Source organism: Ascaphus truei, chromosome 3, assembly GCF_040206685.1.
Source record: "Ascaphus truei isolate aAscTru1 chromosome 3, aAscTru1.hap1, whole genome shotgun sequence".
Classification (NCBI taxonomy): Eukaryota; Metazoa; Chordata; class Amphibia; order Anura; family Ascaphidae; genus Ascaphus; species Ascaphus truei.
In genome coordinates this window covers 342,112,287-342,138,410 of record NC_134485.1, presented here as the reverse complement: position 1 = coordinate 342,138,410, position 26,124 = coordinate 342,112,287, and the positions used below count along the sequence as shown (strand labels likewise).

The window sequence follows — 26,124 nt, the reverse complement described above, 5'->3', positions numbered from 1 at the left end:
GTACAATGTCTTGGAAATGTTTGTTAGGGTTAAATTATGGGCTTATACTGTATGTAGCTTCCCTGGGAAAGAATGCTGCAACGATTCCAAAGTTTCAGTGGCCAGGATGATTTAGAGGAAAATTATAGAAATATATTGTTTTAAGAGCAACCTATGGGAGATTTCGTAATGGAGTATGTGATCAGGGTGATAAAGGTTCAATATCCCTATTCTGTATAATTTCACCCTCATGTTCCCTTTAACTGTGTAGGAGATACAGATATTTCCAAGTAGTCAAAAGTCACCAAAGTAATGCACTACAGCCCAGTACAAGATCAAACGGATGGCCGTCTTTAAAATGTACAATCCCTGTAACATTCAAGTTCTCTTTTTAAAACATTATTGTCCCAAATGACCAGTCACAAAACCCCCCATAGACTGCCATGGGGGGGTTTAGACAGATTGAGAATTCACTGCTAAAGGAGCAACATTTAAAAATAGACATATTAAAAAAAAAATTTGCAAAAAAACTATACAAATAATATTTCTCAAATGACGTGTGAGAGCCTCCTCATAAAACTGCACCAAAAAAGGGGCTTCTACACTTTTATTAGATAGAACAAAAACCATTAGGAAACGCTACTCTATTATAAATATACACGTGGTCCTTGCTTTCCTATGTTTCACTTTACGTTTAAACAGCATATCCGACGCTTAATTCTGTACATAACAATGGCCCGTTTTCCCTGCTTCAGCATAGGTGCGGAAGCTGGGATATCCTGAAAACCTGACCTGTTGGGGGTGGGGGGTTGAGAACTTGAGTTGAGCCCCCTGCACTACACAACACTATATTGAAGAACGCATTGTGTCAGTTAACCAAGTCCTAGTTTCCATTTATTGCGAGTCACTAAGTGGCACTGTGCATTAAAACCCGCTCACTTCAACAGGGTTTATGGAATTTTTTTGTCATTTTTGTGAATCTGGGCCTTGCAGTACCTCCAGTTTTGCAGTACTGTACATTACAGTGCAAGCTGATAATAGTATTAACATACATTTTTAAGCATTGCACACTGGATTATTATTTACTGGATTCAATTTCAGCATTACAACATTTAATCTTTAGAAACTTCACATTGAAATACTATGTTCAACAGGAAGTTAGACATTACAGTCTGCTAGATCTTTCACTTCACTTGGAGTGCCAGAAATAACTGTGTTAATGATTATGGGTCACGATAAGAAAGGGGTCCGTGTCACGCTCCAGAGGAACTCCTCCCCACAATTCAGTGATTGCCCCCTTGCATTATTTATTTATTATTCTCAATAAACACAATTGTAAACACTGGATTGCTTATTGGCTGCGTTTTGAAATATAAATGGGGAAACATTTGATAAGGCTACTATGGCATGTTTGAGGTTGGGTGAACAAGATGAGCGAATTTCCTATTTTTATAAAAACGGACTAAGGATCTTTTGTTTGCATTGTAAAGTTCTGTGGGCTTTCAGCATTCCTGATCACCGATGAGAACTCGGGAGAGGCATTCTGTAAAACGATACCTTCGCCTTCTAGCTCTCCCCTCACATTAAAGAATGGGAAGAATTATGACATGCAGTACGTGACCTCCAAGTGCGACTCTGAACCAGAACAGGTTATTCCCCCGCTTTCTGTTCTAAAACTGTACCCTAATGTTGCTTTAACTTGATTTTAAAGGTATGGTAACATTAAACTGTAGATCTATACAGGAGACGTCTAGGATTATTTAATCCGTTGTTTGAAGTATATTGTAGTACAAAAGCTTGGGTACTAGGAAAAAAAGATTTATATCTGAATCTATTTCCTAATTATTGCAAGTAAATTACATGCTATAAATTGCTCTACATGTGTGAACAAGCCCATTTTTCATGTGCTTTTTAAAGGCTACTTTGTTAGTAATCCTTTTGTTCTTCAGAAGAGACTGTATTTAGAAATGCGAGCAGGTTTCCAAGCAGAATAATAGACTCGGCTTTTAAGTGAGACTGCAGCTGCACAGGAGCATGTATCAGAAAACAGCCCTTTTATCCTAACACAAAGCTTACAAACGAAGAGCAGGTTGCAAATACGGCCCCACTAACCAACTTACAATGACATGCAAGAAAGTTAAACATTTCAGAGCTGCAACACATCCTCCACCCTTCAGTTATTTCATAATCCGAGATACATTTAGTATTTCAGTAATGTAGGCCCGAAAGCCTAATTGCAAAAAGTGGAGTGGCATATCACAGCATATGCAATATTTAGTGCTTGTATTTGTCTGGGGCTCATATTTAACTGAAGAAAACATGTCGCAGTGATTCCAAATTCACTCCGCAATCATATCTTTATAAACATTTGGATCTGCCATAAACACTAGGAAATCACAATTGGCATTCAGTGTTTGTATGCACACAGTAGCTTCCTCTAATCAGCACTGACTCCTTAGCTCAGGGGTTCCATGTAGCATGTCCTGACACCCGCAGTCACATCTCCTGCCAAGTGTGTCACTAAAATTAATGGCGCAGGAAAAAAAGAATTACAAATGATAAAAATACAAGTAAAAACATAACAAAAAAAAAAGGAAAGAAAATTAGATAGTTGCATTTGAACTTGAAGTAATGTTTAAAAAAAAAAATATCAGATCTTTGTATGTATGAAAAATCATGGCTCAAGGATATATGGAATATTTAAAAATCAGCTAAGGAGGATGCCACCATCAATGTAAAAAAGGTTGAGAATTATTGCCTTAGCTAAATAGCCAATAATACACATCATAGGCTAAAATTCCGGGCATTGCTGAAATCCCTGCTCTCGGTTGTTCAAACTGCAAGGCATTATTCATTGAGTAAATGGCCTGGAACTTGACACCTTACCAAGTTTTAATTTCTAACCAATCAGCTTTCCCCTGTCATACAGTGAGTGAGAGCAGCTCTCAGACAGCGTTTAGGCGCTGACCCGTGCTGAGGCGCGCGCAAGCTTACCAGTGAACCCCTGCAGCCGCAATGAGAGCGGCTTTAGCAGGGGCTCGCGCACGCTTGCGGAAGCGTGTGTCTTAACAAATTTTTCGTTTTGGCGCTCACGGGAGCGCAGGGCCGGTCACGTGAGCGGTTCGCCCAATGAGGGTGAACCAGCTCCGTGACGTCACTGGCCCGCCCCCAGACACGCCCACGGACGGCGCCCGCTCTAAGGCCAGTGAAAGCACCCGCTCTCCCTCAGCGCGCCTCCGCACAGCTGCAGTCTCAATGGACTCAACCTAAGGGCTGGACCCCGCTGGCTACTACAGCGCCCACTGTTGTGGACGCTGCAGGGACGAGAGCCCTCCCCTCAATGGCGCTGGGCCCGCTGCGAGGGGGGGCCACAGCGCTGGGGCGAGAGTTGCTCCTGCTCTCAATAGAATTGAGAGAGGGACTCGTTACGGAGCGCTAAGCCACGCCCCCCGGCGGTTCAGCCAATGAGGGCGAACCTGCCGGGTGACGTCATGGCCGCACCCACGTCACTCCCTCGCCACGCCCCCCCCCACCCGGTGCAAGTAGAGAGCAAGGTGGGGGGGGAGGGGCGCAAGTAGAGAGCAAGGTGGGGGGGAGGGGGGGGAGGGGCGCAAGTAGAGAGCAAGGTGGGGGGGAGGGGGGGGAGGGGCGCAAGTAGAGAGCAAGGGGGGGGGAGGGGGGGGAGGGGCGCAAGTAGAGAGCAAGGTGGGGGGAGGGGGGGAGGGGCGCAAGTAGAGAGCAAGGTGGGGGGAGGGGGGGGAGGGGCGCAAGTAGAGAGCAAGGTGGGGGGAGGGGGGGGAGGGGCGCAAGTAGAGAGCAAGGTGGGGGGGGGGGGAAGGGGCGCAAGTAGAGAGCAAGGTGGGGGGGGGGGAAGGGGCGCAAGTAGAGAGCAAGGTGGGGGGGGGGGAAGGGGCGCAAGTAGAGAGCAAGGTGGGGGGATGGGGCGCAAGTAGAGAGCAAGGTGGGGGGATGGGGGGGAGGGGCGCAAGTAGAGAGCAAGGTGGGGGGATGGGGGGGAGGGGCGCAAGTAGAGAGCAAGGTGGGGGGATGGGGGGGAGGGGCGCAAGTAGAGAGCAAGGTGGGGGGATGGGGGGGAGGGGCGCAAGTAGAGAGCAAGGTGGGGGGATGGGGGGGAGGGGCGCAAGTAGAGAGCAAGGTGGGGGGATGGAGGGGAGGGGCGCAAGGTGGGGGGATGGAGGGGAGGGGCGCAAGTAGAGAGCAAGGGAGGGGGGGAGGGGCGCAAGTAGAGAGCAAGGGTGGGGGGGAGGGGCGCAAGTAGAGAGCAAGGGTGGGGGGGAGGGGCGCAAGTAGAGAGCAGGGTGGGGGGGAGGGGCGCAAGTAGAGAGCAGGGTGGGGGGGAGGGGCGCAAGTAGAGAGCAGGGTGGGGGGGAGGGGCGCAAGTAGAGAGCAGGGTGGGGGGGAGGGGCGCAAGTAGAGAGCAAGGTGGGGGGAGGGGGGGGAGGGGCGCAAGTAGAGAGCAAGGTGGGGGGGGGGAAGGGGCGCAAGTAGAGAGCAAGGTGGGGGGGGAAGGGGCGCAAGTAGAGAGCAAGGTGGGGGGGGGAAGGGGCGCAAGTAGAGAGCAAGGTGGGGGGATGGGGCGCAAGTAGAGAGCAAGGTGGGGGGATGGGGGGGAGGGGCGCAAGTAGAGAGCAAGGTGGGGGGATGGGGGGGAGGGGCGCAAGTAGAGAGCAAGGTGGGGGGATGGGGGGGAGGGGCGCAAGTAGAGAGCAAGGTGGGGGGATGGGGGGGAGGGGCGCAAGTAGAGAGCAAGGTGGGGGGATGGGGGGGAGGGGCGCAAGTAGAGAGCAAGGTGGGGGGATGGGGGGGAGGGGCGCAAGTAGAGAGCAAGGTGGGGGGATGGGGGGGAGGGGCGCAAGTAGAGAGCAAGGTGGGGGGATGGAGGGGAGGGGCGCAAGGTGGGGGGATGGAGGGGAGGGGCGCAAGGTGGGGGGATGGAGGGGAGGGGCGCAAGTAGAGAGCAAGGGAGGGGGGGAGGGGCGCAAGTAGAGAGCAAGGGTGGGGGGGAGGGGCGCAAGTAGAGAGCAAGGGTGGGGGGGAGTTGCGCAAGTAGAGAGCAGGGTGGGGGGGAGGGGCGCAAGTAGAGAGCAGGGTGGGGGGGAGGGGCGCAAGTAGAGAGCAGGGTGGGGGGGAGGGGCGCAAGTAGAGAGCAGGGTGGGGGGGAGGGGCGCAAGTAGAGAGCAGGGTGGGGGGGAGGGGCGCAAGTAGAGAGCAGGGTGGGGGGGAGGGGCGCAAGTAGAGAGCAGGGTGGGGGGGAGGGGCGCAAGTAGAGAGCAGGGTGGGGGGGAGGGGCGCAAGTAGAGAGCAGGGTGGGGGGGAGGGGCGCAAGTAGAGAGCAGGGTGGGGGGGAGGGGCGCAAGTAGAGAGCAGGGTGGGGGGGAGGGGCGCAAGTAGAGAGCAGGGTGGGGGGGAGGGGCGCAAGTAGAGAGCAGGGTGGGGGGGAGGGGCGCAAGTAGAGAGCAGGGTGGGGGGGAGGGGCGCAAGTAGAGAGCAGGGTGGGGGGGAGGGGCGCAAGTAGAGAGCAGGGTGGGGGGGAGGGGCGCAAGTAGAGAGCAGGGTGGGGGGGAGGGGCGCAAGTAGAGAGCAGGGTGGGGGGGAGGGGCGCAAGTAGAGAGCAGGGTGGGGGGGGAGGGGCGCAAGTAGAGAGCAGGGTGGGGGGGGAGGGGCGCAAGTAGAGAGCAGGGTGGGGGGGAGGGGCGCAAGTAGAGAGCAGGGTGGGGGGGAGGGGCGCAAGTAGAGAGCAGGGTGGATGCGAGTACAGAGCAGGGAGAAAAGGGTGTGTGTATATCGTGTTAAGTGTGTGTGTGTGTAGATGGAGAGCGCGCACGTATGCGCTGTAGAGTTGTATTTGTGTGTACACGCATACCCCGCATTAATGTACGCAATGGGACCGGAGCATGTATGTAAAGCGAAAATGTACTTAAAGTGAAGCGCTACCTTTTTCCCACTTATCGATGCATGTACTGTACTGCAATCGTCATATATGTGCATAACTGATGTAAATAACGCATGGGTAACAGGCTCTATAGTCTCCCCGCTTGCGCACACCTTCTGTACAGCTAGGTAGCCGGTATTCCTGTTCAGGACGTGCTGACTGGCGCATGCGTGAGCTGCCGTTTGCCTATTGAGCGAGATGTACTTACTCGCGAGTGTACTTAAAGTGAGTGTACTTAAAGTGGGGTATGCCTGTATTGAAAGGGGCTGTAGTGTGTGCGCACTCATATTGAGGGGGGGCTGAAGTGTGTGCGTGTTTCTGTGTATAGAGGGGGGTGCAATGTGTGTTTATTGAGGGGGGGATGCAGAGTGTGCAAGGGAGAGTGAGAGAATTATTGGCCAGTAATGCCCTGTTCTGTGGGGATTACTTAAGAGCACAAAAGGAAAAGTAGAATGTTTATAAAACTATACAAAAGTGTCTATTATTTATGAAAAAAGCCTACATTTATCCTATAATGGTAGTAATCCCCAAAGAAAAGGGCATTACTGGCCCTTTGATCTTGATCTTGATCAGCAATGATCTTGCTGGTTAAAGTCCCTCGGCTTCGCCTCAGGCTTTCAACTCTTCCAGTCAGGGCATTATTGGCCAATCCTGTGGGGATTACTTAAATAACCGTGGTAGCATTTTAGTGAATGCCCCCTAAAATGTTACAAAAGACTGAGGACCACATTGACTAAGCAGTGATAACCTAGGGCTGCTTACGGCGCTGGAGGACACCTTACGGCCCATACTTTAGGTGCAAGGTGATTTCTTGCACCTTACGGCATAGCACGGCTTAGTAACAAGGGACCCGACTACTTGCATTATATTGAGACGGACATGTGCCTCAAAGTGGAACTACACCACTTCTGAAAAGAGAAGCAACCGACGCTGCAGCAACGGTGTGTAATTGTGAAAAATAACTCACAGGACAGTACATTTTCTTTAAAAAAAAAAAAAAAAATTATTATTTGCCCACTAGGGGGAAGCCCCTAAAACCTGAAAGATTACAGTAATTGTCACTGTTTGCATTGTGCAAAATGTACACTAAAACGTTACTTTTTTTGCACTTGAAGTGTGAAATGCTTTGATTTCTAGGTCATCATTTATAAGACTAGGCCCAATGCCCAAATACAGGCACGTAGCACAACTTATACCAGCAGACGACTCTTCCACACGTCTCATGCGTCCTGCGCATTCATTTAATAAGGCACGGCAGTGAAAATGAAACCTCTGGAGTATGTGATGGAGGGACGCAAACAGAGACATCTCAAACCCTCACCCAAGTATAATGTACATTGCATCCGTTTCTCCCAAGGTTGATTTTCGCACTTTTTACTTTTAACATTAAAATTAGCAGATGTATTGAGAACATTTAAAAATAAAAACGTTTATTAAACTGCGAGCCTGCAATGCATGGCTGGTCCTCATGGCAGCAAAAGGGTTAACAAGGCTGGTCTTGTAATACTCTGGAGTTAGGAGGCACAGACAGGGTTAAGGCAACAGTGCCAACTGTATGTCATTTAATCAGCCACTTTTCTACAAGTTCCCTACTATAAAGTTGTTTCAGGTGCAGTGTGTTGAATAGGCCAATAACCTCTGCTACCTGTCAATGTATCTGCATATGGAGGCAGGGGCCTAAGCCAGTCCCACGTTTTACACCATCGCATATTCTCCCATCAGGAAAACCAAGCACCTGACACCATTTACTTTATGCATACTCATAGCCCGACTTTATGAGCAGTTAGTGAGAAAGTGTTACTGGTGAAGGCAGAGCACGTTAAAGGGTAACCTAAATGTTCAGTGACTTCTAGCTAAATGTCTTTCAGTTGTGGGACCTGGCCATACGGATTGTTCTCCTCCGTGAAGTTATTTGTAATACTTTCATGCAGCGCACAGTAGCCACCATGTGGCAGGAAGAACAGGCTCAACAAGGTCATAGGTCCATCCTGTTTCTGTTTTTAGTGTCACCCATGGGTTGACAGGGTACACTCGATGGGTCACAGGCCACTCCTGTCGCTGTTATCGACTAGTATTCAGAAAGGGAGCAATTTATTGTAGCCATCTGTGTGTCAGCCTTCAGAGGTAACATACTCTGAATCATATTCTACGTTCAGCTGCGACACACCTGGCTATATAACTTCTTATGACTGTCTTATTGGTATTTTTGATGGGATGGGCATAGTTCATAGGTCCAATGTCCCTTTAACTTACAGCATATGTAAGTTTCTCACTAAAATGGTGTGGAGGCCAAGTGTCTATTCAGATGTGTCACAAAGCAAGACCAGGTTCCTACATGGCTTGTGCGTCACGGTCACCCTACAGCAGGTACATGACACGACAGGCAGTCCTCGCTATCCAAAGTTTCACTTTACAACAAATGGCATATTCAACGCTTTACAATGCAACCCTATGGGCTGTTTTTCAACGCCAGAATGCGTTATCCGACGCTCACCGCCACTGATTAACAGGGGACTCACTTTACAACGGTTTCATTATCCAACGCCACTTCCAGAACGGATTCCGAACCGAGGACTGTCTGTACTGGTAATACTGAATTCCCTTCACTCTGCTACAAAATTATTTTTGCACATGCCTTTGGATAAACTATATTCCCAACCGTGGCCAAAATAAGCAGATATTATTATTAATCATGATGATGAATATAAATGACCCAGCACATGGATGTAAAGGGACCATACGTGCTCCTACCTGCACCCGCAGCGCTGCTCTTCTGGCCGAACCTCAGCCCCGGCTCTCCCCGTCTGATGCCATCTGCGGAGGAAGCGGAATCAGCCTCGTAAATAGTGTTTAACATTTGATGTAATCCAGGCATGGAGGCGAGTGTGTGAAGAGGTGGCAGCGGGCACTGGGTCCCCAGTCCCGCGACTAGTAGTGTCCTCACTGGGGCAGCTCAGGCGGCCAGCAGCATCGGATTAGTGTACAATGGAAATGGATACACGGGCAATAAGGTCACTGGTTGCCACATTTAGCTTTAAGGGGAGCGAGTTCCCATTCAAGTCCCGCACTGCAAGCCTCCTGTATCCCTCCAGAGAGCTCGCCTGTTACAGCCCTGCAACTCCTGCAAAGTCCTGCAAGAGCAGACCCCGAGACATGGTCAGCAGAGGCGAATCACCCCCATTCTCCGAGTCAGTGGGGAGAGCTGGTAGCTTTCCAAGTCCTCTAGGGCAGTTTGACCCCTCAGGGCAACTTGATCTGCCCCTTGGATCCTGCCAGGTAATGAAGAGTCAGGAAGCAAGCAAGCTCCACCGAGTGCAATCCGATACAGGGGTTAAAAAAAAGGGAGCATCCCAAATCCGGCTTCAGGGCAACCTTTGGTTTCACCCCCTAAAGTTAGGTGGTAGAAAAAACAAAACAAAAAAAACCCCATAAGGAGAGGGGAAAAAAAGGCAATTTCGCTTCACATTAACCAAGATCCAACAGTAGAATCAGATCAGCAGCAGGAGGAGGAGGAGGGGGCTGGGTAATGAACAGGCTGCAACCACTGTCCACTCTCAAGCATTAACCGCACACTCATTGCTGCTAAAAGAAATGCAAATTAATAATACTAATAAGTGGTCTTGCGCCCGCTGCAGAGCTGCGGGACTGTGCCTGTTTCACCTGTGTCTGCCTCTCTCCGGGCTGCTATCTCTGGGCGTGCACACAGCCCCAGTTACACCACTGCCCCGAGCACAGCCCTGACAGAAATAGATCGGCAGGGGGAGGGGCCGAGACCAAAATAGATCTAATATCACAAGCCAGCTACACACTCACACACTCACACACACACAAAAGAAGTGTGCATTGTTTGGGGAGGAAAGCCTCTGGTTGGCTGGGCTGGAGGGGCCAATCAGGAGGCAGACGTCAGCTTGTCCATGCTTTATTATAAACCAGTTTCTGGGCTCCATCTGCTGAAGGGATTTTAACAGGAAAAGCACAAGTCACATGTTTCCTTCCTGCTGAGCCTGCAGGGTAGGCAGGGGTAAATTTAGCTGTTTATTTACATGTACAGTCATTAAAAAAAAAAAGGGGGGGGAGGGTGAAGGAGGTGGGAGGGGAGTGCACAATAAAACTTTACTAGCTCCACCAGCACCACCTCCCACTTGGGCTGTCTTTTGTAAACTTTGTGCTGCTGGAAGCACAGGGTGCTGCTGTGTTCATGTGTGCAGCAGGAGAAGGGTTAATTCACCTGGCTTACGCAGATTTTCACGTTGCTGTTTTCTTTCCTGGACTTGTTTCATGCCGTTGCACAGAGCTGGTGCTGCATGCAAGGTGCAACAAATACACATTTGACATGATCTGCTTACTACCCTTTGCTTTGTCTTAATCCTTATGATCACAAAACTATTGCTCTCAAACGTTTGGAGCAGCATGTTTGAAAGTGAGAATAAACAGCAGAAGTTGCCAGGTGAACGCACTGCTGCAGGCTTTGAGCCTTTTTAAATACACATCAAAATCAAAAACACCAAGGGGGAAAAAAAATACAGGGCATTACATGGAGCTCACTTTGAAAATTGGTCGTATTGGAGGGAACTGCACCATTAACCGAAAATCGCAATAAAGTTGAATATCTTAATATATAAAATTTAAATTTGTATGGTTGGTGCTAGATGTGGTGAATCTGATTGGTCCTCAGCCTCTGGCCAATCAGATTGGTGTCTCTATGACGTCACCCAACTCTCTCTCTCCCCCTCTCTCCTCTTCCCCCCCCCCCCAGGGAATCCACCAGGCTCACCCGAGCCCCGGCCAGCAGCAGCATGCGGGTAGTGTCGCCGCCAACACAGCTCCACGCGGGGGGGGGGGGGGGGAACCACCGCCTCTCCCCCACCACACCACATCTTTAGCGCCGTAGGACAGGCTGTGGGCTGGCCAGCCCCCGGAAGGACCCCCTTCCTCCTACAGCTGCCTCCGGTAAGATGGCGGCGCCGAGTGGGCGGGCAGCCTCCGGAAGGACCCCTTTCCTCCTGCAGCTGCCCCCCGGTAAGATGGCGGCGCGCAGCGGACAGGCGCTGGCGCGGGGGGGGAGAGGGAGTCAGGAGAGATGGGGTGGAGAGAGGGGGGGAGGAGAGAGGGGGGAGGAGAGAGGGGGGGAGGAGAGAGGGGGAGAGGGGGGGGGGGAGGGAGGAGAGAGGGGGGGAGGGGGGGGAGGGGGGAGGAGAGAGGGGGGGAGGGGAGGAGGGGAGGAGGGGGGGTGGAAAGAGGGGGGGAGGAGAGAGGGGAGGAGGGGGGGAGGAGAGAGGGGGGGAGGAGAGAGGGGGGGAGGGGGGGAGGAGGGGGGTGGAGAGAGGGGGGGAGGAGAGAGGGGAGGAGGGGGGGTGGAGAGAGGGGGGGAGGAGAGAGGGGAGGAGGGGGGGAGGAGAGAGGGGGGGAGGAGAGAGGGGGGGAGGGGGGGAGGGGGGAGGAGGGAGGGGGGGAGGAGAGAGGGGGGGAGGAGAGAGGGGGGGAGGGGGGAGGAGAGAGGGGGGGAGGGGGGAGGAGAGAGGGGGGAGGGGGGAGGAGAGGGGGGGGGAGGAGAGAGGGGGGGAGGGAGTCAGGAGAGAAGGGGGGAAGCCCACTGACACATTCACTGACTGACACACACACTTCCCCCCTCAGTCAGCTCAGCTGCCAAACACACGGGGGGGGGCACGGAGCTGTGAACAGGGGGGGGTTACAAAGCATTGAATGGGGGGGGTAGGTGGGCGCAGCTCTGAACAGCTGTGAAGAGGGGGGGGAAGGGAGTTGAGAGGGAGGATGGGGGAGGTAGAACATTACATCACGGGCAACGCCGGGTATATCAGCTAGTACTGTATATATATATATATATATACTGCTTTTGTTAGTGTCTAGTCCAGTGTTTTTCAACAGGGGTTCCTAGGAATCATTGGGTTATTACCAGGCATCTCTAAAGGGTTCCCTGCAATATTCAGGTCTTCTGAAAATTGTACCAAATACAGAAGAATTTACAATGCATCTGATCTCAGACGCGCTATTAGAGAGGGTTGGAGTTCCTTACAATGCATCTCATCTCAGACACAGTATTAGAGAGGGTTGGGGTTCCTTACAATGCATCTAATTTCAGACACGCTATTAAAGACTGTTGGGGTTCCTTACAATGTGTCTGATCTCAGACGCGCTATTAGAGAGGGTTGGAGTTCCTTACAATGCATCTCATCTCAGACACAGTATTAGAGAGGGTTGGGGTTCCTTACAATGCATCTAATTTCAGACACGCTATTAAAGACTGTTGGGGTTCCTTACAATGTGTCTGATCTCAGACACACTATTAGAGAGGGTTGGGGTTCCTTACAATGCATCTGATCTCAGACGCGCTATTAGAGAGGGTTGGGGTTTCTTACAATGCGTCTGATTTCAGAATCGCTATTAGAGAGGGTTGGGGTTCCTTACAATGCGTCTGATCTCAGCTGCTCCAGTAGAGATTGTCGGGGTTCCTTAGGTTACGCTTATAGTGCCGGCGACGTCAGGTTACGGTCGCTGGAAAAATCAAATTGAGATGACTTCCAGCGATCGCGACCAAGCTGTTGCGTCGTTCTTACTATAAGCAAACGTGACGGCGGCAATGCATTTGTTTTGACGCGACATCGCTGTCGCCGGCAATTTAAGCGCAGCCTTACAATGCATCTGATCTTAGACACCCTAGTAGAGAGGGTTGGGGTTCCTTATAATGCATCTGATTAGGGTTAGGGTCTATTTTTCACCCGACAAAATAATTTATGTTGCGCGACGGCAGCATCACGTGAGCGGTGCAGCCAATGAGGACGAACCAGCTCCGTGATGTTCGGGTTGGCGTTCCTTACAATGCATCTGGTCTCAGACGCCATAAGAGAGGGTTGGGGTTACACAGAATTTCACAATATATTGGGTTTCTTAACCAAAAAAAGGTTTGAAAGCATTGGTCTAGTCAGTGACTTGTACCAAATCAGAAAAGAATGCAGCACCAAATCCCAAACTGCAGTTACCACAGCTGAGTTTGTCAAGGTTTTAGTATATCACGTGTGAGCACATTCATATGTGGTTTAAGAAAATCACAATGGCCTGCAAATTGATTCAATTTGTAAATTAAAAAAAGATTCTATTCCTGCCTCAGCCTGATTCTGTTGTTGTAAATGTGTTAATGAAGCTGCCCCACCTCCAACCAACCGCTCCGCCCTGCAACTGCATAAATAATACTTTTAATGTGGCTGCAGCAGTTTAACTACTTCTCAAGAATTCAAACAGAAATATTAGATTTAAAACAATTCCTATTCCAGGAATACATTAATATTATGATTACAAACACACCTAACAATACGAAAGTATGTAATGATGAGTTAAAAAAAGTGGCAAAAACCCACCACCGCACAATTCACAATGCTAAAGAACACTTATGAGCATGTTCACATGTCTGAGACAGGTCCACAAACCTGATTTACACCACAATTGCACAGCATACCGTGCTTCTACGTCAGCAAAGGATGCTGGGTAATGGCATGCAAATGAGCACTCAAAATGTGTCACTTTTTCCTTCTTATCCACTTTAACATGGATCCAAATAATCCTATGCATGATTTCTGAGCACATTCACTTCTTTTTGCTGTTATCCACCTGATGTCATTTAGATAAAATTGTCCTAATACTCGAATACATTCTCTCCACTCTGCCATTTAACGCCGCGCTTACAGTACGTGCTCGTGACCGCTGACGTCACACGTCGCCATCGCTATAGCAATATTTGCACTTTTGTGCAGGAGACCTCGGGAGGACGACAGGGGGCGTGGCGGAGGCGTGGCCTGTGACGTCACACGAACGGTTCGCCATTATTGGCTGAACTTCTTCACATGACTCTGACGTCACTCGGCGGCCTGACTTCAGCGATTTTGGTCGCCATGTCGCAGTGCAGCGCTGCCGCACTCGCGCCCACTATGGCCACCCGCGGTGAACTTCATGTCTTTGTTTTCGTGCTGCGCGCCGTCGCCGCCACTCTGAACCGCGTCCTGAAAATTATTATTATTATCGTTTATTTGTAAAGCGCCAGCATATTTCGCATTGCGGTACAATGGGGCACAGAGTTGTGTATATTACAACAACAAAAAACAGTTACATACAAGTGAGCATGAACATGCACCAATAGATACAAAGAAGTAATGGGGGCCCTGCTGGTGAGAGCTTACAATCTAGAAAGAAGGAGGGACACTATTGAAACAAGAAGGTCAAGTGGCTGCTCATCGTAGGATGGAGTGTATCTCAGGATGGAATATGGCCCAGCCCAAAAACTGATTCCATTAAGTTATTTTTTTTTTGGGGGGGGGGGATATGTTATATAAGGTGTGGTTGAAAGGGGTTGGATGTTAGAGGTATGCCAGATAGGCTGGTGGAGAGTCTGATGATATGTGATAGGGAATTCCAGAGTGAAGGGGAAGCTTAGGAGAAGTCTTGTAGGTGGGAGTGAGAGGAGGTAATAAAGTAGGAGGAGAGGCAGATGTCGTGGGCAGAACGTAGGGGTAGTTTAGGTATGTATATGTGGATGAGAGCTGAGATGTAAGGGGGCAGTGTCGTTGAGACCTTTGTATGTCATTACTAGGGTTTTAAAGTTAATTCTAGAGGCTGTGGGAAGTCAGTGTAGGGATATGCGTAGTGGAACAGCAAACGTAAAGCGGTGAGTGAGGTAGGTGAAAATAGCGGGTTTCCGCACCGGAAGACGCCCTGGCTCCAATTATGTAAAAAAAAACAATATCCAAATATTTTTAACCTTACAAAAAAGATCAACCAGTTAGGGCAGGTGGGTACTTTTACCAATAAAATTGCCGTACTCCAACTCCTCTTTATTACTTTAATATAAACACACTATTCCATCAACAAGAGAATCCACCAATCCATTCATTTAATATTAGCCTATTCCCGCCATGGCTTATATACGGATAATTCCCATACTAGACAATTTGCAACAGTAGTGTAAGACACCACAGGAGTTAATTTGCCCTCAGCTTCTATCCCCTGCTCTTTCGTTTCCTGAAAATAAAGACATCCCTTTGCAGACCTTTTTATAGGGCATTTCCTTGGCCGTGAGGATTTTGAAATGAGAGTAAAGAACTGATTATGCCCTCACTGTATAGAATTTCAAACAAAAGACAAAACGCACAAGCAAGCAGATTGTACAGAATTCATGCAACTTCATGCAAGCAGATTTGTACAGAATTCAACCGCAAAAAAACAAAACAAGGATAAGATACAGATCACTTTAGAAAGCATAAAAAGATTTAATTTAACATCATCAAAAATGTATTTTTAATAAAGAGTATTATGGATATTATCAATACGTTGTAGTTTATTGATATTCCCCTTCCTGGTAACTCTTTAGAGTTAGGCCTAATTAATTTTAACTCATTCAAGACAGAAACCCCTGTATTAGTCATTATTGTGGGTTAGGGGTAAGAACAGCGTTGTGAATCTTACAGATGCAGCAACATGAATTCTTCCAGTTTAAATGCTTCCTAAAGCGGCAGTCCCTGCTGATAGCTATTTCTGTTTGCATTGTATTCTTTTACTTCGTAAGCTTTTATCGTGCCATTTCCAATGCTGTTTTTATTTTTAAAACCTGGTGCTGCATTCAGGGAATATAAGCATTTGTAAAATGAAGTGTCCGAAACTAGAGATGAAGAAAATCATGATATTTAACACTTTAAAAAGTTTTTGTTTTCTTTTATAAAGATGCTCAGGGGCCAATATACAGTACTTAGAGTATGATATACAGTACTTAGAGTATGATATACGGTACTTAGAGTATGATATACAGTACTTAGAGTATGATATACAGTACTTACAGTATGATATACAGTACTTACAGTATGATATACAGTACTTACAGTATGATATACAGTACTTACAGTATGATACGAGTTAAACTCATAACTCATATTCTAGGGGGATTGCTACTTTAAAGTTAGCTTCTCAAAGACTGCTTGAAAGCATAATAGTGAATCATACAATAAGAAATAAAACAGAATAGATATTACTTCTTGTGTAGCGCAGTTTCCCCCACCCTATGGGAGATGTAGCGGCTACTATGTGTGTGGTGCGTTACCTGCGGCTCACAGGAGGCCTGAACCTCCACTGCTGGGAGCCTGGGGTGTACCTGGATCGTCTGGTGACAGCGCCTCCACCTCTGAGGGATCCTGACAGCACCGGATAACCCCTTCACAGGACCCAATGCAATAAGGACACACAATATATATATAACAAGTTTACTGGCATGCTATAGGCAACACAATAACCATAGAACTCGGGCCTCGCACAGCCTTACCCAAACACCATACCCTACTGTCCATCCACTTAGTCCGCACCCCGATGAAAGTGTCCCCCAATGTACACAGGTGCCCTGGGCACCTACCCAACCCGGTGTCCACAGAAGCAAGCCCACCCGGAAGTGTGTGACTCGCTGCCCACAGTGTATAGTTGGTGCACTCTGTAGATGGGGTATACCTGCCGGGTGCTCCAACACCCGGTAGCGCCAACTGAACACAAGGGTCCATTCGGTCCCACGCCATAAGCGATGAGTCCACCTCCACGTGTGGTGGTATCAAGATGAACGGTCCCACCTTGACAGTCTCTTTATGTTTTGGTGGTCTGGTCACAGACCACAGGCCGCATCTGCTGCACGGTGTCCTTTGCTATGTCCCTGACACTAATCAATACAGGGGCAAGGTCCCTATCTAGAGGGAGAGTCCTTGTAGCATCCACAAGCTAGTGGGAGTTGGGGCCTATAAGGGGGGGTCTCTGGCCTAGTGCAGGAGACACAGACACCCTGCACACCACAACCTCTCCTACCTTGTTCCAGCTTCGACTGGCATGGTCTATGGCGCGCCAACTGTAGCAATGTGAGAGCAGGAGAATCCAGCAGCCCTATTGGCTCTGCCGCACCATGTGATAGTCCAGTCACCAGTGCCTTCTGGGGATTGTAGTTCCCCTCAGAGCCTATTCCCCTATTGGCCGCTGCTATTGTCTCTACTGTGCATGTGCAACTCGTACTGCGCATGTGTGAAGCCCTTGCAATGACCACCGTAGTTGCGGCATACCTGGGCATACGCGAGCCGTCTGCGTAAGTAACATGGCGGCGTCCTGCATAGGGTGCCGCCGGGAGCCTCCGGCGACTCGGTCGCCTCTCTGACTGCCGCAGCGCTTCCAAAGCCCACCCCACACGCACCCCAGCCTCTGCTGCCGGTCGCAGCCGCAGCGGAAAGTAAGGGGATGAAGGGGGAGCCAGTGGGGACCTGGCCACACGTACATATGGGAAAGAAGAGAGTATGGAGGTGCAATCACTGTGATACTGTAGGTGCTAGGCCAGTGAGCAGAGTTGTTTTTGTAATATATCAGTCGCAGCCATTTATTAGAAGTTCCAGCAGGAAAGTTTTTTTGTTTGAAGATAGAAAATAACGGCATTTTAAAGAAAAGTATGATATCAGGATAAAACATTAAAAGCAAAGACACTAAGTTCCCTTTTCTCTAAAAATAAGGAGCTTTGAGTGACAATGTGTGCATTAATATACTCAGTGTCATCATATAGCCTGTTTATACTTATATCGAGGGGCCATTTTCGCTTTACTCCCAGTGCAAACAAGCAAAGCATATTTCATGGCTGAGTGTCGGCTGAGGGTCCACACGCATTTGAAAAGCTTGTAATATCTTAGTGCTGACATCACATTTCTTGTGCAATGCCTTGGAGGAAAGGGGGTTATACCGTAGATGCTTCTGTGTAATGTTACTGTAAACTACATGAATCCCTTCCCTGCAACAGATGCCTGCCCAGCTTTGTCACATATTCCAGATGGCTTAAGTTTAAAGGGAGATAGTCCAGATTTTACTTCTTGCATTCGATGGGAGAATGGTCTTTTATTGTCCTCTGAAGTGGACACCGTATGCAAGTCACTTTATCTCTCTGTTCAGTTGGTATGTTTTTGCGGGGCAGGGTTGTATTATGCACTGTTAAACTCATTATTTACCCACCCAGTAGCTCACATTTCCTCTTTCATTCTTGAAATATAAAAAAATACATTCCCATGTCTCAGACAGGTCCGCAATCCTGCCTTTCCCTATCGTCCCTCAGCATACAATGCTTCCACTGCAGCCAGGGATTCTGGGAAATGACATGCAAATGAGCACTCACAGTGTACACACCTCACTTAAACACATATCAGCGTGTTGGCCTTCCATCAACTTTTATGGGATTTCTCTCCTAAACATTCAATTTGGATGAACATTTCCAGCACCAGGGATCAAAGTGTTGAGAACGATACCATTCCAAATTGAGTCTGTTGTTGGCAGTGCAGTCTCCCCAAGGGAATAGCGCAGCTCTCGGCTTTTAGAGTTTGACATTATTTGCGGCCTGGCAAGGCATTTGCAATTATTCCTCACACACTGGCAAGACAAGATAGGATTAATGTTGAGCCTCCCAAGTAGAAGATGAGTATGGGAGTCTTACAAGTAAGAAAACCGGGCTTTGGCTATGTCTTACAGCAAACATCTAATCATTAGGAAAGTTATTATACTACTAAATCAGGTGTAGGTTGGCTCTCTCTATTAGTCTTAGCACGAATCTCACAACAAGATAATAGCACGCCTCTCATGTAGCAGCCAATGTGGTTGGTGTCTCACAACTAGAATTGTCTGAGGTTTATGCATTAAGCAGATCTATGGTATGAAGCAAGTAAAAAAATGATTGGTTTGATGTTCAGAAACGTATTTGTCATGTCCCACAAAATCAATACTCTGCAACTTTGCTTCAAATAAAAATCCTGATACCCTGAACTTACTGTAGTTCATGCAAGTAGAACAAATTTAGGGGAATGAACGCCAAGTTCTTTGATGTATCATAACATACTCTTCATCAGTGGTTCCCCATCAGTGGTCCACCCACTCGTCTCTGGATAGTTTTGTGTCAATCTGTTGGTCAAGGGATTGCCGACACTGCTCATTCTGATGTGGATGTGTGTTTGAAGGCTCAAAATATATACATTTTTTAATCTAGATTTGTGCGCGTAACTGTTCCTACCTTCCTTCCATACATAAGATAGTAAATATCATGATACCTTCAAAGAGATAGTCTGGGAGCTTTATACATAGGGAGAGATTCGCTAAGAACCGATGCAGGGTTTCGCACCCCGATCCGGCATTGACCGCCATTCAAGTGAATGACAGTTAACACAGGATCGGGTGCGATACGCCACATCGGACCTTTGTGAATCCAGTGCCACAGACCCTACACTGCTTGAGTTTCAAAGTGCCATTATGAGTTTTATATTGGGCTGTCAAGGTATGCATGGTGTCCTCTGCTATTTTGGGGGATTGTCAAAGCCCTACAATGTAACGTTTATATATAGGACTGTATCGGGTAAAGATGTTCATATTTTTTAACTTTCTATTTAAATATGCTCAGTATTCATTTTCTGGTATTAATTCGCCATTTGATTGGCTTGCCGGGAACATCTATTTGTGACAAATATTTCAACCATGCATCTATATTAACCAGGCTTGGTCTGGGAGACACATCACAAGAACGCAGCTACAAAAAAAAGAGCATAAAGTGGAGAGGTACTTAAGATATTATGGGAATTAAAGAACGGGGATATCTATATATCATCCAACATATGGAATTTCTCCATGCACACATCCTGGGTAATTTATAATGACTAGAACATATATCTTTTTTACAGTCAGTCAAAACGGGATTTTTCTTATTAACCTGGTCACAGAGTGCAGGCACTAAACCATTACATCTGCTAACGCATTCCAGATTTCACATGGGGTGCACATCAATGTTGTATCTTTATTGGTTGGAGCTCTCAGTGAGGGAATCTCCTGTGGTGTCCGCTTCTGAGCCCTAGAGCCCCAGAGAAAATAATCATCAAATACATATTATTATTTTTTTTGTACCTTGAAACTAGCACGGCAGTTAAAAGCCTTAACCATTGCCAGCACATACGTTTCTGGGGCAGGGAAACCGTTAACTTAGTTTTCATTGGTAGCCAAATTCCTGAAGGGCCCTGCCACATCAAACCCATCCTTTATATTTATAAGAGCACAAGTATGTCATGCAGGGATCCTGTGACAGTCCTACTATAAAACAACCAGAAGTATTGACTTGGAAATCTTACTTTTACATATTGTCCATGTTAAAATGGATTTGAAGCAAAAGGTTACAAACACTGTGTGCTCATTTGTGTGTCATTACCCAGAATCCTTGCTGCAGTGGAAGCATTGTTTGCTGAGAGATAATGGTGGAAAGCAGGGTTGCAGACCTGACATGTGAATGTGCTCACAAGTGATATTTCTATTTGCTTAACTTGTACATAAAGTAGTAAATCAATTGCACAATAGAAATCTTCTAGGCTGACATCAGCTCCCACTTCTACACCCCAACCTGCTTTTATAGCCACAGTGCATCCCATGATGAAAATAAATTATCCAGAATAATTTCATTAGTTTAAAATATATATATACAGTATATATATATATATATATATATATATATATATATATATATATATATATATATATATATATATATATATATACACACACTGAATTCTATGTTTTTACATATCTGTACATAATAGCAATCATCTGTTCCTAAGCAGGTCTTAAAATGAGGTAAATACAACCTCAGATGAACAACAACACATGACATGAGCTGCACCTTACCTCCTCCCTGGCTGTCCCCAGTGGCGTCTCGCTCCCAGGTTCACTGCGCACAGGGGCTACATTAGAATTGTGATCCCGACCGGCGACGCGTCACGTGGTGTGGCAGGGAGCCAATCAGAAAGAATGATGGGTGGAGAGACAGACACTGGGGGGGGGGGGGATGGCGGCACAAGGGGTTCAGAGAGAGAGACTGACAGGAAGGAGAATGGCACTGGGAGAGAGATGGGGGGGGGGGGGAAGCAAAGTGGCATGGTGGGAGAGGCCAAATAGCTATAACTCACTATTCACAGCACTTTACAGCCACGGGGGAGAGGAGAGTGGCACGGGAGAGAGGGACGGCCCCCCGTGTCATGGCCACGCCTCATCGCGTCTTGGCCACGCCCCCTCGTGTCATGGCCGCGCCCAGTTGGTTGTTTTGGCCACACCTCCCCGCACCTAAAAAAGCTCCCTGCAGATTGCGGTGAAGTGCCGTACATGCGCCGCCAGGACACACGGCACGTGCAGTGGGGCCTTAGCCTAACACTGTAAGTCGCAGTAAAGAGTGGGTTGGGAGTAATTCCTGCAGGGTCTGTTAAATTGTTCTTTCAGTGTATTATTAATAAAGTTCAGGAATAGCCTGTGATTGTAATGGGGAAGGGGGGGTCTATGACAGTAGGTACAGTAGGCCGGCTTACAAGACACTACCCAAGGAAGGAGGGGGTTTCCCTCTAGAGTTAGAGTAAGTGTATTCTGGGGGTAGTTCTGGCTGCCCTCCATGCTATGAGGTCGCAGCAGAGAGCCTCAAATAGGAGAAGGCTGAGGTTTTGCGCTATTAGGTGGTAAGGTATATTGAAGAGGGGTATTCAAGGCCTCAAGCCAGGTACTATATTCAGGGACTGTATCCTGTGTTATCTTGCTGTGTACCCAATAAACCCCAGTTATACCAACTCTGGTGTGTTGATTGAAATATGCCAACCCAAGAAGAAGTGCCCCTGAGGTCCATCCTGGCTGCACCAGGATCCTCTTGGGCTGGAGGCTCTGCCACTGCCGATGAACCAGCCATATAGCCTGTCCTGATGTACTCCCTATTCCATTGTGGAGATCTCTGTCGTCCTGTTCCACCTCACAGGTACGCACCAGCACCAGAATACACCGGTAGTGACACAATCTCACTTGGTTAGGGGAAAAAGGTGACACACACACACACACATTGGGGCTATATAAAAAAATCAGTAGATAAAGTTTATTAATACCAAAATATCCCCTGGCAGTTGGATTTCCAGGAACAGTTTTGCAATCATCTTCTCCGCCATCGCTAGCTATCAAAACATAGTTCCCCTTTTCTGTGTATAAAAATATTGTGGGTGTTTGCGAAATTGTTTTTCTGTTCTATTTTAAAGAAAAGGCACTGGAGCTTCGGTCAAGATCGTTTTGTTAATAGTGTGATGTAATACCGTCAGTTCCTCTATAAAAAGCTTTATAGCTTGCGATCCTTCCCTTCCTGAATTTATATGTTGATATACAGGGTATAGTGTCTCTACCATCACATGGATTTCATAGAATAGAATTGAGCAGGGCTATTCTCCCAACATACAGATGTAGCAAACCTTAAGGTTTGCGTGTGCGCGGCCGCGTGACCACGACCCCGGCGGATTAATGCTGCGCGCATTCAATCCGAAAGCATGGACTTCCTGCAACGCGATCGTGGCAGACACTGTTCCCAATGCCGCGGCTGTTTGCTTTTTCGGCCACGATGCAGGGGACAGTAAATCTCGTTACATCTGTAGCTGCACGTCAAGGAAAAAATGGTGAAGTTCTGGTGCATAAAATTCAGCCCCATATCTATTAAAGAAAAAATACCACTAAAACTAATAGGATTTTTTTCACCCCATGATTATAAGCAAAGATTCATCCACCCCGTAACAAGGAGACCAGAGATTATATTGTAATCCCCTTTCTAAAAGTATGAGTCAAACCTTTATCCCAATTTTCCCCGTTTGCAAGAAAATATGTTAACCAACACATTCCACTTAGTACGGTCAGTAAACCATGTGGGTAGACAAACGATAATAAGATAATAATATAATACTGTGTAATTCTCTAAGACAGGGGTGCGCAAACTAGGGGACGTGTCCCCCAGGGGGGCGGGAGATTTTGCTGGGGGGTGCGGGCCATTGCAGAGGCCACGCGCTCTTCCCCGCGGCTTTTAAATTAAATGCCGGGGGATCGCGCCAGGCCTTTGCAACACTTTACTTACCCAGATTCAGCCGCGCTGTGACGCGTCGCCATTTGACGCCGCGGGGTCATGTGACGTGACGTCACACGCGTCAAATGCCGTCGCGGGTGACGTCACATCACATGACCCCGCAGCGTAATTTGACGCCGCTCTAATGTAGGGAGGGGGGGGGCGCGGGCGACGCTGCAGGGAAGACGGGGGCACAGCACAAAAAGTTTGCGCTCCCCTGCTCTAATAAAGGTAAAAATAGTTTTTACAATAATATATATTTAAATAATTGTAATTATATATCACATCCCCTTGTAAATTGGCAGCAAGTTTTTTACTAATCACATCAGAGGTGTGACTGCAAAACCTATTTTACACATCTCTCAAAATGATGACAACAGTAAATCAAGGGCAGTAATCACATCATGTCTCATGTTGCAAAAGGAACCCTTCAGTTTTGTCACCATGTCCTAGGGGGATCATGGTGTTGCATTTTTGGACGCTCCGTAGCGATTCCATGATTCTGTATGCTTCTTTGGCGCCATTACGTCATCATGTTTAGATGCAGACCGCATTGTGACGTCGCCAGAACAGAAGTGCAAAGTGTCAGCAATTAAGCCATGTCGTCTACAGTGAGTTGGGTGGTGGATTCTAGTTAATATAATTATTGGAATGTATTTACGTATTTGTATCCCTGATGAAGGTTCTTTCATGCACCGAAACGTTGGATACCTTGTTGATATTTTTCTCAGTCATTACATTGACTTTCATGACTTAACTGACTTAATATGTTGTCTTGGCGTGCTTGATTTGTTTTTCTCTATACAAGTGTTAACTTCCTCACCCAAGTAGTTTCATATTGTCTGTGTCGCAGGCAGGCGGAGATGGGGGATTTGGTCACGGGATCATTTGAAGTTAACAAAGCTGGCAAGAACTATGCCAAACTAAAAATAAATAAAAAGGAAATTCAAGGAAATATTTTATTTTACAGAAAAAAGGTCTTCAGAAATAAAGTAACTGAGAAATAACATAGTACAAAAAGGTGCAGATTATTATGTATTAATTGCTCTCGTTCCATTGTTTCTAACCATGGAACTATATTGTACATTAATACAAGTCAGGATTTCCTTTTAACACAACAATGCAGCGCCATGCATGAGCATTTAGATTTTTGTGCACAAAACATATTTTGGATGAAATGGGATACAGAGTAACCATGAGGATACTAAGAGGACTGCATTGTAAGGACATAAAGAGTATTCACCTAATCTCTCAAGTGTACCAGTCATTACAGGGGCAATAAAAAAGGCGGGAATATTAGGTATTTTAATTGATCTAGTACTTCAAGGGGACAAAAAGAGAGATGCACCCGCTCAACCTAGTGTGACCACTTGGGTCACTAGTACAGACTGGTGCAAAAGGGCAGGGAAGGTAATCAAAACACAAAGAACACTGTATGACGTAAGACACTGTACATACAGATAAGGCCCTATAGATGCACTCGTTGTCAATCTGGGAAGCTTCCAAATTTAAATCCGCCCTGACTACTAGGAACTCTTTGATTACCTCTTTGTGGACAATCCAGACTTTGCTCCAGATATGAATAGCGCCGATTTCTCAATCTGGAAACAAGAAGGCTTTGATAGATTTAGGGATCTGGAGGACAACAATTGCATCAAATCATTCGAACAAATCAGATCTGATAAAAACAGCCCCCACTCAGAATTCTTTAGATACCTCCAGATTAGAGCATTCTACAACAAACACAACCCCCACCCCCCATTGACTACATTTGAAAAGCTATGTCTTATAGAGACTGACTCCTGCGGACTCACATCGCAAATGTATATAGAATTGATCTGTTCTGGCTCTGAGGTGAAACAAAAGTTAAGCTACTGGTACATGACACAGTGGGAGGCGGACCTGGGAGAGGTACTGGAAGAAGAAGACTGGATGGCGATCGTCACAGCGGCGTCCAAAATCTCGATCTGCACTACGTTAAAGGAGAACGCGTATAAAGTATTAATGAGATCGGTTCTCACCCCACTCAAACTATCTAGATTTGTGCCGGGATACTCCCCATTGGGCCAAAGACAATGTGGAGAGTCCACTGATCTGTTGCATATGGTATGGTCCTGCCCACAGATCGTCCCTGTTTGGGAGAAAATTAGAGATTGACTCCAGAGGATTTTTGACCTCACAATCCCAATGGACCCGTGGCTATTTCTTCTAAACAGACCAACTCCGGGCATAGCCAAAGTAGAAAATTAATTGGTTGCGCATTTCGCAACGGCGTTGAGGTGCGAGATCGCAGCATTATGGAAACAGAACGAAATTCCATCAATTCCTAAGATTCGGTACAGAATTTGGTTTGTGTGCCAGATGGAAAAATTAACGAGTTTGGTTAATGACACTGGCGTCAATTTTCTAAAAGTCTGGATGCCATGGTTGGCATAGACAGATATCCCAGGGGTGGAGGTGACCACAATCTGATGATAGTTACAGATGCGTTCTTGTTTGACGGTGGGGAAATAAATGGGGCCGCAAGGGTCGCGGAGAATGTTGAGATCAGTAGAGAATTGGGACTGCGCAGGGAGTTGGTGCCCGTATACCACCCGAGTTCTAATGAAATAATATATGACATGATGCCACAATGAGGCTAGGCAGGGGATAGGACCCCCCCACTCTTATTTTGTACTATGCTTTTCCTTGCATTTGATGATAAACATGATTTGCGTTGGTTATTAAAAGAAACAGTGGATGTACGCTATGTTTTGGTCCTGCATTAAAAACCAATAAAATTCTAAGTTATAAAAAAATATATATATATATGTTAGTCTGTCAAGTCTTATATGCAGGCGTATAAGTGAAGTACACAGACATAACGGGGAAGATGGTGTCTGTCTAAGTATTAGATACATTAATTTATGAGGCCTTTTATAAATTGAGCCAATGTTTAAACATCTTTTTAGAGGATTTTCTTTTTTTGTAAGTCATAAAACTGTCAGCCAGATCTGATTTACGACAGGGGTGGGCTTATGTTGTTTCAATGGAGAAGAAATAGTACAAAAGTCTCACCAAGGTAATATGAAAATCATAATTTAACAAGAGGTATGTTTTGAGATCAGACACTTGAGTTCTCATCTTTCCTACGCCAGTGACCTCTCTGGGAAAAGCCTATGACGTGGTAAAGTATAGGAATTTCAACGTATGTTTTAGCCTTTTATTTTAAGAAACTGTTCGGCATTTATTGTAACTGTATGTTCTTGTAATAATC

At 47.1% G+C, this 26,124-nt stretch overlaps 1 protein-coding gene across 7 annotated transcripts in view; it reads right to left on the bottom strand.

The window, feature by feature from the left end:
* The window catches only part of HDAC7 (histone deacetylase 7), a 318,615-nt gene that overhangs the window by 93,688 nt on the left and 198,803 nt on the right, over positions 1–26,124 (bottom strand). For 2 of the 7 annotated variants that reach the window (XM_075591688.1, XM_075591689.1), the window contains exon 3: positions 8,684–8,746. The exons of 2 other annotated variants lie outside the window; for them this stretch is intronic. Coding sequence is in view for 3 of the 5 variants with exons in the window: in XM_075591692.1 (XP_075447807.1) it covers positions 8,684–8,807 (124 nt within the window). In the remaining 2 variants the exon portion in view is untranslated. Of the gene's footprint in view, positions 1–8,683; positions 9,747–26,124 lie in introns of those variants that run through there. 3 more of the 7 variants (XM_075591692.1, XM_075591685.1, XM_075591686.1) reach the window with 3 other exon arrangements.